Here is a 12,439-nt window from a genome sequence, read left to right as displayed (position 1 = left end):
GCTGTGGCCCCATGAAACAAGGCTGAGTGCTCCTCTCCAATTTAACTGTCCTGTCTCGGCGAGCTTTGAAGTCCCATTCATCATGACTTTACTTCTTTCTTCTGATTTAGCGCACAGAGGAGTTTTTCCAAACCTTTTCCAGCTTCGTCAAGCCTCTGCTTTAACTCTCTTATGCTACACACACCCATGCTCCTTTCTAACAGAAACTAAGGTCACCCTGTGCAAGGGTTCCCATATTCCTTTCTTTTCCCCCCTCTTTTAAGATGTGGTACCCTACACCCCAAGACAAACTTTTCCATCTTGTCCTATTACCGCTGGTACTTTTCTCCAAAAACACTATTTCTTATCTTCTAACGTCTCCCAATTTCCATTACACTTAAGCTATTAAAGATACTTTGTTTTGAAACATGGAAAAGGTATAAGAACAGTAAGACGAACTCCTAAACACTTCAGAGACCCACTTGCAGGTGTGTACTATGTGTCTTTGCGGTCTGATTTGTCCTGATCCCTCTAGAATGCTAAAATCACCAGTGACCAAGTCTGACCAGAGGGTGACCAAGTACCTTTCCTCCAACTCGCACCCTCCTCAAACCTCAGTGTCCCTGAAGTATTCCCACACCTGCTGACTACTCTCAACTTTCTAAAACGGTTTCTCCCAGACTCTCATTACATTACAGTCTACTGCCTGTTCCTGTTGGTGGTGTCCTTTTACCTCCAACCCTTACATTTCTGATCTTGGCCCTTTCCTATTTTGGCGACATCATCTACACAATTGTTTTAGTAATCAACCTCCACGCCCACAACTCCTCTCCAGGTCTGCTGGAAGTCTGTGTCCCTTGCAGGGTCTTAGTCCTGCCTTTTCCCTGTGTGCTAAACACACCCTCTGAGAGTCCATGCAGGGTGTCAAAGCCAGCTTTAAAGGTGAGCAAGCACCAGGTCCCACGACTCCTCCTAAAGTTAGTCCTTCTATCTGTGCCATGAACTCTCTTTCCACTACATGGTATGAGAACTGCTTTCAGCCTTCCTCTTTGGACAGTTCCCGTCTTACACAGCTTAACATTTCATTGGTATGACCTCTGTTCACATCAGGAAGCTCTTCCAACATAGCTGTTCACCAGAGAAAGCTCAGAGGGCCTGACCACATATTCAAAGCCTGCATGACTGGGTGCCTGGGTGGTTCAGTTGGTTAAGTATCTGCCTTCAGCTCAGGTCGTGATCCCAGCACTGGGATCGAGCCCTGCATTGGGACTGAGCCCTGCACTGAGCTCCCTGTTCAATGCGGAGCCTTCTTCTCTGTCTCCCATGGCCATGGCACCCCCGCTCCCCCACTGGCTCATGTCTATCCCTCTCTCAAATAAATAAATAAAATCTTAAAAAAAGAAAAACCAAAGCAAAGCCTGCCTCACTTGGTTCCACATTATCTTTTAGTTTCTTTTTTTTTTTTTAAAGATTTTATTTATTTATTTGACAGACGGAGATCACAAGTAGGCAGAGAGAGAGGAGGAAGCAGGCTCCCTGCTGAGCAGAGAGCCCGATGCGGGGCTCGATCACAGGACCCTGGGATCATGACCTGAGCCGAAGGCAGAGGCTTTAACCCACTGAGCCACCCAGGCGCCCTATCTTTTAGTTTCTATCCCAAAGTGCCCTTTTCCCTAGTTGTTTCTACTATGTTGGATATGTACCCAGTGAACTTCCTCTTTGAGTTTAACAGCCTTGCCTACAACTTTGGAAAGGGCTACCCTCACTCAATAGGATTCCTTTCCCCTTTTCTAACTACAGCTGACCAGAGTGGGGACTAGTATCTAACTTAGAGGACCGAGCCAGAGGCTGGGCTCAGCTATACTCTCTCTGGGGATTAGGATTAAACTACTTGTCAGGTCATGGGCTGGAGCTGGAAGCCCGTCACAGAGAATGGAGCCAGCAGCCACACACGGAGACTGAGTGAGCAGAAGCCACCCACAAAAGTGAAAGAGCAGAGAAGAGGTGGGATAGAGGCCCTGAGAGGTGGAGAGAATTGCACTGGGTTTACGGCTTTCCGGTTCTCATCTTGCATCCTTGAATGTCTATGAGACTGCTCTGGCCTCAGGGTAACTTTCCTAAAGCTAACTTGAGTGGGTTTCTGTTCCTTATGAAACAGAAGTTTTGGCCAGAATACTCAGCACAACCTGTATTTTTGGGGGAGGGGGCAGGCAGAGCAGCGCGTTCACAGGGGAGGGACAGAGGGAGAGGGAGAAAGAATCTTAAGCAGGCTCTGCCTGTGGAGCCCGACACGAGCCTTGATCTCATGATCCTGAGGATCACGACATGAGCCAGAATCAAGAGTCAGACGCTCAACCTACTCAGCCACCCAGGCGCGCCTCAGTGCAACTCGTTTGATGTGTACTGTGTGAATGACCTGTCTCTTCTAAACCCGGCCTGTGCTTTCTTATCTTGATGCTTTTGGTCACATCCTCTTTCCACAACAGTTTCCTCCCTGCATCTCTGCGGGGCTGTTTTTCCCAATGCTCAAGGTGACGTTTTCAAATACCTTCTCTTCTATAGAGCTTTCCCCGATTCCTCTGAGACTATGTGATCTCTCCTTTATTTGAATTCCTTCAGTACTGTGTACCTTTCTTAAGTCATAGTCAATCCTCAAACAAACTTCTCTTCATGTATCTTACCTTATTTTACAAGACTGTAAGCTTTTTAGAGTCCAGACCAAACCTAGCACAGCCGAGTATTAACTAAGCAATTCCTGAGTGAAGTCTGATGCTATACTCATTGGACACTTCATTCCATTTCACGCAACAGAGCATGGTACAACGGCACTGGTTCCCAAACCTGACTAACAGAATCACCTAGAGAACTGTATCTTTTTTAAACAAATACATTATTGTGTAATACTTCTTGTGATTCTGACTGAGTAGTCTGGAGTAGGTAATGGAAATCTATTTTTTATTTATATATTTATTTATTTTTAAAGGTAATCTTTTTTTTTTTTAAAGATTTTATTTGAGAGTGAGAGTGCATGCATGTGGGGGCGGGGCAGAGGCAGAGAACCTCAAGCAGGTTCTGTGCTGAGCATGGAGCTTGACGTGACCCAGAGATCATGATCTCTGAATCTCATGACCTTGAGATCATGGTCTGAAACCAAGAGTTGGACACTTAACCAACTGAGCCACCCAGGTGCCCCAGAGATCTGCTCTAAATCATACTGGGTGATTCTGATCACTAGTCAGGTAAAGAGAAGAACAAAAGTTTGGAGCAGGTCTCATCTAACTGTGTGATCCTGAGCCTGGGACATGGCAACAATCATTACTGTTTTTAGTTCTTTTGGCTCAGGGCTTTAAACTGGGTTGAAATGCAAATAACAATTCAAGCTATGCTCTTATATAAGCAGATTCTGATCAGTGGTTCTTAACCATGGCTGTAACGGACAATTACCTGGGGACTTAAAAAAAAAAAAAAAGTCAATACCAGGGCCCCCCAGCAGACTGATGAAATCAGAACAGGGATGGGGTAGGCACTTAAGAGGTCTAGTCACTTTTATTTTTTTTTAAGTTTCCCAGGGTATTCATATTCTTATGCCTACTTGAATTGAGAACCAGTCTTCTTCTTTTTTTTTTTTTTTTAATTTTATTTACTTATTTGGCAGAGAGAGAGAGACAAGCGAGAGCAGGAACACAAGCAGGGGAAGTGGGAGAGGGAGAAGCAGGCTTCCACCCAGAAGGGAGCCCGACGTGGGGCTAGATCCCAGGACCCTAGGATCATGACCCAAGCTGAAGGTAGACACCTAATGACACAACCACCCAGGCACCCCAAGAACAACTCTTCTAGAACCTTTCATAAACGGAGCTTCAGGAGAGAGGAAAAAATAAAGAAATAAAGTATTATCAAAAGAAGAAAAAAGGCACAAAAGGAAAAAAACCAGGAAGCTGAAGATAAACTTGGTCTTGTTACAATTCTGTATTGGATTAGCTTTGACCAGGAAGTAACTCAAATATTCTTTAACTCAGGATATACAGCTCCATAAATAAAGGCAGCAGACTCAAGATGAAAATCTTGACAAGCTATAAAAAACACTGATATGAAAATTGAAATTTATTTTACTAGTATCCTTCCCCCGGTGAAGATCAAGATACATACCTTTTATGTCAGAATGAGTATTTTTTTTTTTTAAAGATTTTGTTTATTTATTTGACAGAGATCACAAGTAGGCAGAGAGGCAAGCAGAGAGAGAGGGAGGAAAGCAGGCTCCCCGCTGAGCAGAGAGCCCGATGCGGTGCTCGATCCCAAGACCCTGAGGCAGAGGCTTTAACCCACTGAGCCACCCAGGCACCCAAATTGAACGAATATGTTAAGGGCCTCCTTCTCCTATTACCTTAAACCCAGTTCTTACAGTTGCATTTCTGAATTTGAAAACCTATAGTCTTACCTTTCTAATAGTCGCGACACATATTGTGGAAAGATTTAATGGGTCTATAGCTTCCAATTTCATTCCTTCCTTGAACCATTCCCCACTCTGGTCTACTTCTTTTACCTAAAGAATTACATGAAAGCACAGCCACTGTTACAAATGTTATCATTCTAACAATTACAATATTACCAATTTGAAAACACTTATCAGATGAAAATACCAAATGCCTTCTCCTACCTACCTAATATTATAACTCAAACTTCCGTTAGAGAATAGAGAGAACTCAGGCAAAGAGAGAGAATTTAAGAAAAATTATAATCAATAGTTGTGACACCTATGGATCACAAGGTCTTAATTCCTTTTACGTGAACAAATGTAATTGTGATTTCCATAATGTTAGGAAAAAACCCACAACCCTCTTTCAAACCTAATTTACAAATGAGGGTTCTTATAAAAACTTCTTACCTTAGCAAATAAATGTGGTGGTGTATCAAAATGTCCATCCTGTTTCTTTGTAATATCTACAAGGAAAAGTTACATACTAATCTGTCAGCATTTGTGAGAAGACCAAAAACCACGTTTCTTTGAAGGTTTCAAACTCACAAGGTATGTATACTCTAAAACATGGCAGAAATACATGCCTTCTACATTTATGGTGAAAAATATCTTCTAATAGTCTTTCTCTCTTCAGAGTACATGTGCTATTAAAATACATTCAGCCAGTCAGAATGCTGGTAATTCCCTAGTTAGGGAATCACAACTTTAGAGGTATGCTTTAATGTGTTTAGTATTAAGTCTAACCACATTTAATCTTGTTCTATTGATTAGAACTGAATGCAAAGGGAAAGGCTACCTTTAGATCTTTCAAATGGGCTGGCTAGGAAAAGTGTTAAGACAACAAGTGTAGTTATGACCAGAAGTGCATTATATTTGAACTGAGAACAAGTGGAAGGAATATAAAGGAGTCAGGACACTCCTATTCTGGTGTGAACCTTCCTAATTAAGGCAGAATGAGCAGCCCAGACAACTAGAATGCTATTTCTGATCTCTGCTATTCTGTAGAGAAAAAATAACCAGGTAGTACAATTTAGCCTCAATGATGTTTCAACAGGTGGTCCTGTGACAGGTGCTTACCAGATCTTTTGAATCGATGGCCTATGCTTCGAGACCAACCAATATGATGGATTAACGGGCTGTGCATATGGCACCAGAAGTCATCTGTTCTATCTTCACTCTCTTCATACACTAGTCTTAATCTTCCTCCAATTACACTTTCCACCACTGCCACTCGCGTGCGACACAAATGCCTCTTGTCAACCACTTCTACTCTCATGCAAGGTTTGAAAGGATACTGCATACTCTCTGAAACCTTAAACAAAAGCAAACAAAGACTGTTTGGAATTCACGACAAAGGTCTACAGATAATCTCAATATTGTACCATTAAAAATACTGAGTGCACTCGACATTTAGCTAGATCATCTGGCTCACTAAATTAAAATAATTCCTTAAAAAAACTTCCAGGCTATTCCTTTTTTAGAGCTCTCAATTGACACTTCAGTCCTTTCTAAGATCCTGTCTTTACCTTCTGTGAGAAATCGGGAGGAAGTGTTTTGGCACCAGTAAGTCGTTTCACTAGAAAAGCTTTCCAGTTTGTATACTTATGCTGAATAGCTAAAACAAAAGAAATAACCAGTTACACTTTAGCAAAGAGCAGAATTGCTTCATAAACTATTTTTTCAAACCACAACAATTTCCCCTGTAATTCAGAGTATTAAGGTTCTGTAGAAGAGTAACAAAGAAACCCAAAAAACAAACAGAAAAACCACAAGTAAATCTTGCGAGCATGTAAGATGCGAAACCAAAAAGTATTATTGTAATTTTGATATCCCTTGAATATTACTATGTGTGACACTGCATTGAAGTACAAATATTCAATTACAGTAGGGGTCAAGAGGCCACTTACTTCTAGGAGGGACAAGAGGCTTTCCACTGGCTGCACACCAGCCAACTGGATGGATGTCAGAGCCACAGACATTGCACCAGAAGTCCAGCCCAGGGTCATTTTCAAATCCTTCATATCTTAAAAGGGCATTGTAACCTGAAACCAACAAACCAATCACCACATAATAAGAAAATGCGATGAAACAGAACACGACCTAGCTGCTGGCAGTGGGTGTCAGCTGTTAGCTGTACCCGCAGCAGAACCCCATGCAGGGTGTGTGAGCAGAAAGATGGCTGCCCATCCCCAAACTCTGACACTCCACAGAGCTGGGGGAAGAGTGAGAACAGGCCCTGCTAACCCGTCCCCAGGTGAAGCTGCTGCTACTGGTGTACTGATCAAACTTTGAGAACTGTCTGTGTAATGTCCTTAGTTTAGCTGTTTTCAGAGCACGGCTTCCTCCCTTTTAATGTATTTTAATTTTACCCAGAGTTTCTTAAATTCTAGAAAAGAAATTCTTAGTGGAAATGGGAGTGGTAAAGTCCTACTAGAATGTGTAGTTTTTGAAAATAAAAAAAAGAAGGTTACGGTAAGTCACAGAAATCCAGGTAAAGTAACATCTCAAAGAAACTGCTTTGTTGGGGTGCCTGGGTGGCTCAAGTCTGTTGGGTGGCTGCCTTTGGCTCGAGTTGTGATCCCAGGGTCCTGGGATTGAGTCCTGCATCGGGCTCCCTGCTTAGCAGAGAAGCCTCCTTCTCCCTGTCTCCCTGCCTACTTGTGCCTTGTGCTCTTTATCTTTCTGTCTGTCTCTCTCTCTCTCTCTCACACACACACACACACCTTTAATTTAAAAAAAAAAAAAAAAAAGAAGAAGAAAGAAACTGCTTTGCTTAGATGAATAAATATTTTGGATAATTTGGATGTGGCTACCTCAAGCGCCTAATTTTTTCTGTCCTATTTATTTGGAAATAAAATGTGAAAATGCTAGGTAAAAAAGTTCAAAAAACACAAATAAATGTATATGAAAGGACTTAAAGACTGTACATACTAAGCAAATGGGAAGCCTTACTTCTTAGAACAAAAAGTGTTATGATATATCCTGTTTATAATAAACCTTCTGTTGGTAACAGATTTCAATTTTATTTAAGGCCTTCAGGGGAGTAAAAAGGCCCAACAAATTTATATTTCAGGCAGGGAGCTAAGTTCAGTCAGCATTTTCTTTCTTTCTTTCTTTTTTTTTTTTATTTATCTGACAGAAATCATAAGTAGGCAGAGAGGCAGGCAGAGACAGAGAGAGGGGGAAGCAGGCTCCCCACCAAGCAGAGAGCCTGATGTGGGGCTCGATCCCAGGACCCTGGGATCATGACCTGAGCCGAAGGCAGAGGCTTAACCCACTGAGCCACCCAGGCGCCCCCAGTCAGCATTTTCATGTGTTAAAAGCTATGATGAAAATTTACAGCATTAAAACCTTAAGTTTTAAAATTCAGTAATTCACAGACTAATTTATGAGTCTGCCAACTGTTATTGAGTTCTAGTTCATGATTAACATCAGGCTCAATTCTAAAATGTCATTAAAGTGGCTTAAAATAAGATATATGATATAATTAGATAAAATCGAAATGTAAAACTGGAGATGGAAGGTATAAATAATTCTTGGATATTAAACACACTGATCTTTAGAGCTATTTAAATATAACTGCCTTAAACACCTAGGACAGAAAGACTATGTTGTTTCAAATTACAGTGCAGAGAACAACACAAGCATTTAGAGAGTATTTGTATAGCTGGGGGAACGTTTCAAGGAAAAGCTGGGAAACGAACTGGGTAAAATGTCTGTGCAAAGGCACAGAGGTGCTAACAGGCTCTGTGAGGGAGGAGGGAGAACTCGCCTTATCCGAACAGAGATAGCATTTCTGCTGGGAAGCAACCAAACTTTGGCCAGGGGTCTATGGAGAAACTCATCAATAACTATAAATGCCAACCACCTCGATTCTTTAAGGATGAAGAAGTGATTAAAGATGCTTGAGCAGGAAAAAAAAAAAAGACGCCTGAGCAAAAAAATACAAGATCATCTTTAGTAAATTAAGTCTGTGTGCAGTACGTAGTGAGCAGGGTGTTTGGGGGAGGATGGCTGGAAAGAGAACTAGAAAGAGTAGGATGCATCAGACCTCTGACTAACTGAAGGACAACTTAGCTGAGTGGTTGTAGGCCCCATCCCTGCGTCCCGATGAAGGACTACAGTGCCCTACCGCACCACTCACCGAGCGCCTCGTCATAAATGCAGGGAGCGTTTGGCAGATGGTAGCTCATGGAATAAACGAGGTGTTATACTTCTGCAATCACCTGCCCACAGTGTGTAACACAGGACATACCTAATGCATTTATGTGGTAAGCAATAAGGTAGCAAGGACTAGGGGACATGGAAAGCAGTGGGGTGAAGAAAAAGAACCCAACATAGAGGAAATTATCAACACTAGTTTACTTTTGGTATTACGGACCTCATCACTCTTCTTAGCACCTCAAATTTTTGTTACTTTTCCAAGTATTTCCCTACACCAGGGTGTGGCACACTATATAGTGGCCCACAGTCTGGCCTACTGCCTGATGTTTCTTACAGTCTGCATTTCAGAATGGTCTTACATTTTTAAATGGCTGAAAAAAAAATCAAACACAGAATAACATTTCATGACATGTGATAGTTATATATAAAATTCAAACTTCAGTGCTCGTAAATAAAGTTGTCAGTAGCACATAGCCATGCCTATTCATTTATGTCTTGCCACGGCTGCTTTCACGATATGATTGTCAAGCTGAGGAACCATGACAGAGCTTGTACTGCCAAAGCTAAAAGTATTTACTGTTCAGTTTTTTATTAAAAAAAAAAAAAAAAAAAAAAAAAAAATTTGCTACTCTCTACCCTATTACCGCATTTCTCATTTACTTGGCAATATTTGTGAAATTTACAAATATGCTTTCTTACAAGTTAATAAAAACATAACTGGCATTTTCTGGTAAATTATTACATGTGCTTTCACCTGCTAATTTTACAATTCCAGCAATCCAGAAGACTTTGGTAGGTAGGCTGCAGTCTGTATTGGGAACTTCTACTCTCACATTTTCTGAGATATCACCCCAGCAGGTCCCCATAGGTGCCTGTCATATAAAAATTATTAAGTTATCATCTTATTAACATAAAGCCCAAAACACATTATGTAAAATAAGCATTCCCATCAGTAACGGAAATATTAAATTAAAAGTGCCATTTAATTCATTCATTTTTCTCTAAAAATAGAGTTGTTATTTCCCTTTTCACAGAATTCTATTTGGAAAAAGCCAGTGTGAGGGGCAAGCTTAAGATGAACAGAATTTCACATATATTAGAATAGATCCATGCCAACTTCAAAATTCAACATTGTCCTAATATAAGACCCGAGCAGCAATTTTTGTAAAAGCTATCACAAACTCAGTAGATTTCACAGGACAAAGCAGAGAAACTTATTACTTTTAAAATATATGCTTAATGAATGCACTTTACCTTAACCTCTAATTTTAAAGGGTCTGTCCAAAGAGCAGAAAGAAAAATACTTCCAATCAGCAATGGGGTTTCCAGTAACAGGAGAAACAAAACTCAAGTTATCCGTATTTTCAAATTAAGATAAATTCATAAAACAGAAATACAGTCTGTTAAAGTGGACATGTGGCAAAAGCACCAGCTGAAGTTATTAAAAAGGTGGAGCTGAAGAGTTTCTGGAGATGCATACCATGGGGCAAATTGTTACATAATTTATTACTTATAAACAAAGAGGAAACATTCAATGTTAGAACTGGTAATCACTAGCCTCCACACTACTTGGTTAGGATGCGGACTCAGAAAACTGATTAAATAAGTATCATGAAGAGATTTTCCCAAGTCTAACATGCCCAAATTACAATTTCCATTACATTTTGATCCTTAAAACTTGAGGCCATTTATAATTATTTGAAGTTTAGGCAATGGTTAATTAAATCAAGTAAGTGAATTTAGGAATGCTGATAATACTAAACAGTCTCTGTGGCTCTGACAATCAGCTCCTCGTTAAAAATAATTTAGAACCTTGAACATAGAGAAAAAGATATCAAAGACCTGATCATATGAACAAATCAGGAAAAAGACAAAACAGCTTCAGAGCTCAAAGATGACCAAACAAAGACATCTAGGAGTTACACGATCTAGCCAATTTGAACATTGGGTAAATGTCTTCCATGCAAGGCTTCTCATACTTTGGTGGATGCTAACCCAACAGGAGGGTTAGCCTAAAATAGTACTCAACCCCTAACCTCTCAATAGTTCATGACATTTCTGAAGGAGAGGAAGAAAAGGTCAAATAATCCTGAACTAGAGTACATCTGGGCACCAAAGACAGAATCAAATTATGGCTATTACTTTAAGTAGCACAAGCAACGAAGTACTTGGAGACAGCGGCCTATCTCAAATATTTGTGATTCTGGAAGGGCCACGTAACTATCTCCCTGAATTCTGCAAAAAAACAATACATCTGTTACAACTACCTCCTTCTGCTCTTTTTGAATTGAAAGACTGGACTCTTCAGGTTCTGCTATCTCCCCCTATATCATTCTAGACTGTAGGGCCATCCCTATTGCCAGCAGACAGGATCAGAAAAGGAGAGGCTGGAAAGATGATAGGTAACGTAGGTTAAGCTAAGATATATTAACATAAAGACCATGTTTTCATTTCTGTGAGGATGAACCAATTAGAGCAGACAGATGCAGCTGAATTTATGCTACAATAAAGCAGGGTAGTCACCCCTCTTTGGCTGCCAAATCTTGTGGAATGGGTTTATTTTTTGTTGAGAAGAAAGAAGCGTGGTTATGCTGATAAATTGGGGGTTAAGTTGGCATACTGCTAAGTGAATTTGGCATAGAGTACTCCTCTCAGAGCTAGATATGACAATTTCACCAACAATTTTTTTTTTTTGGCCTTAACAATTATTTGCAGAAAATAGTTTTTAGTCACATTTTACTAAAGAAAATAAAGGGTCAATAGGCTTATTAAAAAATAAGGATAATATTCACTTTATTGGGGGATATTATGTTTTTGTCCCTACAGTCTGGATTGGTATAGGAGAAAGTAGCAGAAAGTGACATTTGTTCTTGCCTGTAAGGTTGTGGTTCTGCTAGGCCCTCTTAAACCAATCCATATGGTTCACTCTAAGAAACAAAAAATGAAGAAACAAAAACAACCAAAAAGAGCACCGTAGTTTCTACATAGCATGTGCTCAATGTGTTGAAATAATAAGGTAACTTCACAGATATATCTGCCCTTTTGTTTAAAATGAATACTCTTAATTGTGGAAGACGAAATGACCCAGGGCTTGACAGCCATCTTCATCCAAGTCATCTGTCTTCTCTTGCTGGCAGGAGGGATACCTCTGAAAGTCTGGATTGGCATAGCATGAACTAGCAGAACCATAATTTACAGGTAACAACAAATTTACCTTCCAGACTCAGGACGAGAGGTCCACCTCAGGCTCCTCCCAAATCAGGAAGATCTGCTTCACCACTTCCTGCTCCAGGGCCACTCGTGAGGGCTATCTGGGAGCGACTCTCCTTCCCTGCAAGGTAAGCTGTCATCAGGTCCTGCAGGACATGGCCAGATCCAAACACTGAGGGCTCCCCAGCACAAATGAATGACAACCTCCACCTGACTGTCGTCTATAAAAAAATAACTGGGTGGGAAGTCTTATTTCCTGCACTTCAAGAACATTCCCAGACAGTCCAACAGCCCAGATGGCTAGACTCTCAGAGGGCTGATACACTGTACACATGATGCCTCATGGCAGAAATACAAATTTCCCTCCACAGAACTGCCAACCTATTCTGATAACCACCCACAATCTTCAACAAGTGGGCAGAAGTTAGGCCTGAAGCTGCACAGAGGTAACCAAGAAGAATCTATCCCAGCGATGGTAGGACAACTGTACAAAAAGCCACCAATGAAAGACTAACAGGCATATGAGTATTAAGGGTCATCCAGTAGAGAAAGATGAAATACTTTTTGGCCAAAAAGGGAAGAAAACATTACAGGAAATTAACTAGACACAAA

General features: G+C 40.8%; 1 protein-coding gene across 5 annotated transcripts in view; it reads right to left on the bottom strand.

Annotated features, from left to right (window-relative positions):
- Positions 1–12,439, bottom strand: part of LOC111151608 (mbt domain containing 1) — a 68,634-nt gene that overhangs the window by 14,940 nt on the left and 41,255 nt on the right. For all 5 annotated transcript variants that reach the window (XM_022509700.1, XM_022509704.1, XM_022509703.1 and 2 more), the window contains exons 7-12: positions 9,372–9,489; positions 6,361–6,495; positions 5,980–6,068; positions 5,531–5,765; positions 4,862–4,917; positions 4,415–4,519 (exon numbers count right to left, since the gene is read on the bottom strand). In XM_022509700.1, coding sequence (XP_022365408.1) covers positions 4,415–4,519; positions 4,862–4,917; positions 5,531–5,765; positions 5,980–6,068; positions 6,361–6,495; positions 9,372–9,489 — 738 coding nt within the window. The remainder of the gene's footprint in view (positions 1–4,414; positions 4,520–4,861; positions 4,918–5,530; positions 5,766–5,979; positions 6,069–6,360; positions 6,496–9,371; positions 9,490–12,439) is intronic.

This window comes from Enhydra lutris, unplaced genomic scaffold (assembly GCF_002288905.1).
Source record: "Enhydra lutris kenyoni isolate GAN:26980312 unplaced genomic scaffold, ASM228890v2 scaffoldscaffold26, whole genome shotgun sequence".
Lineage (NCBI taxonomy): Eukaryota > Metazoa > Chordata > Mammalia > Carnivora > Mustelidae > Enhydra > Enhydra lutris.
Note: the sequence above shows the minus strand (reverse complement) of the source record. Positions and strands in the feature narration are given on the sequence as shown.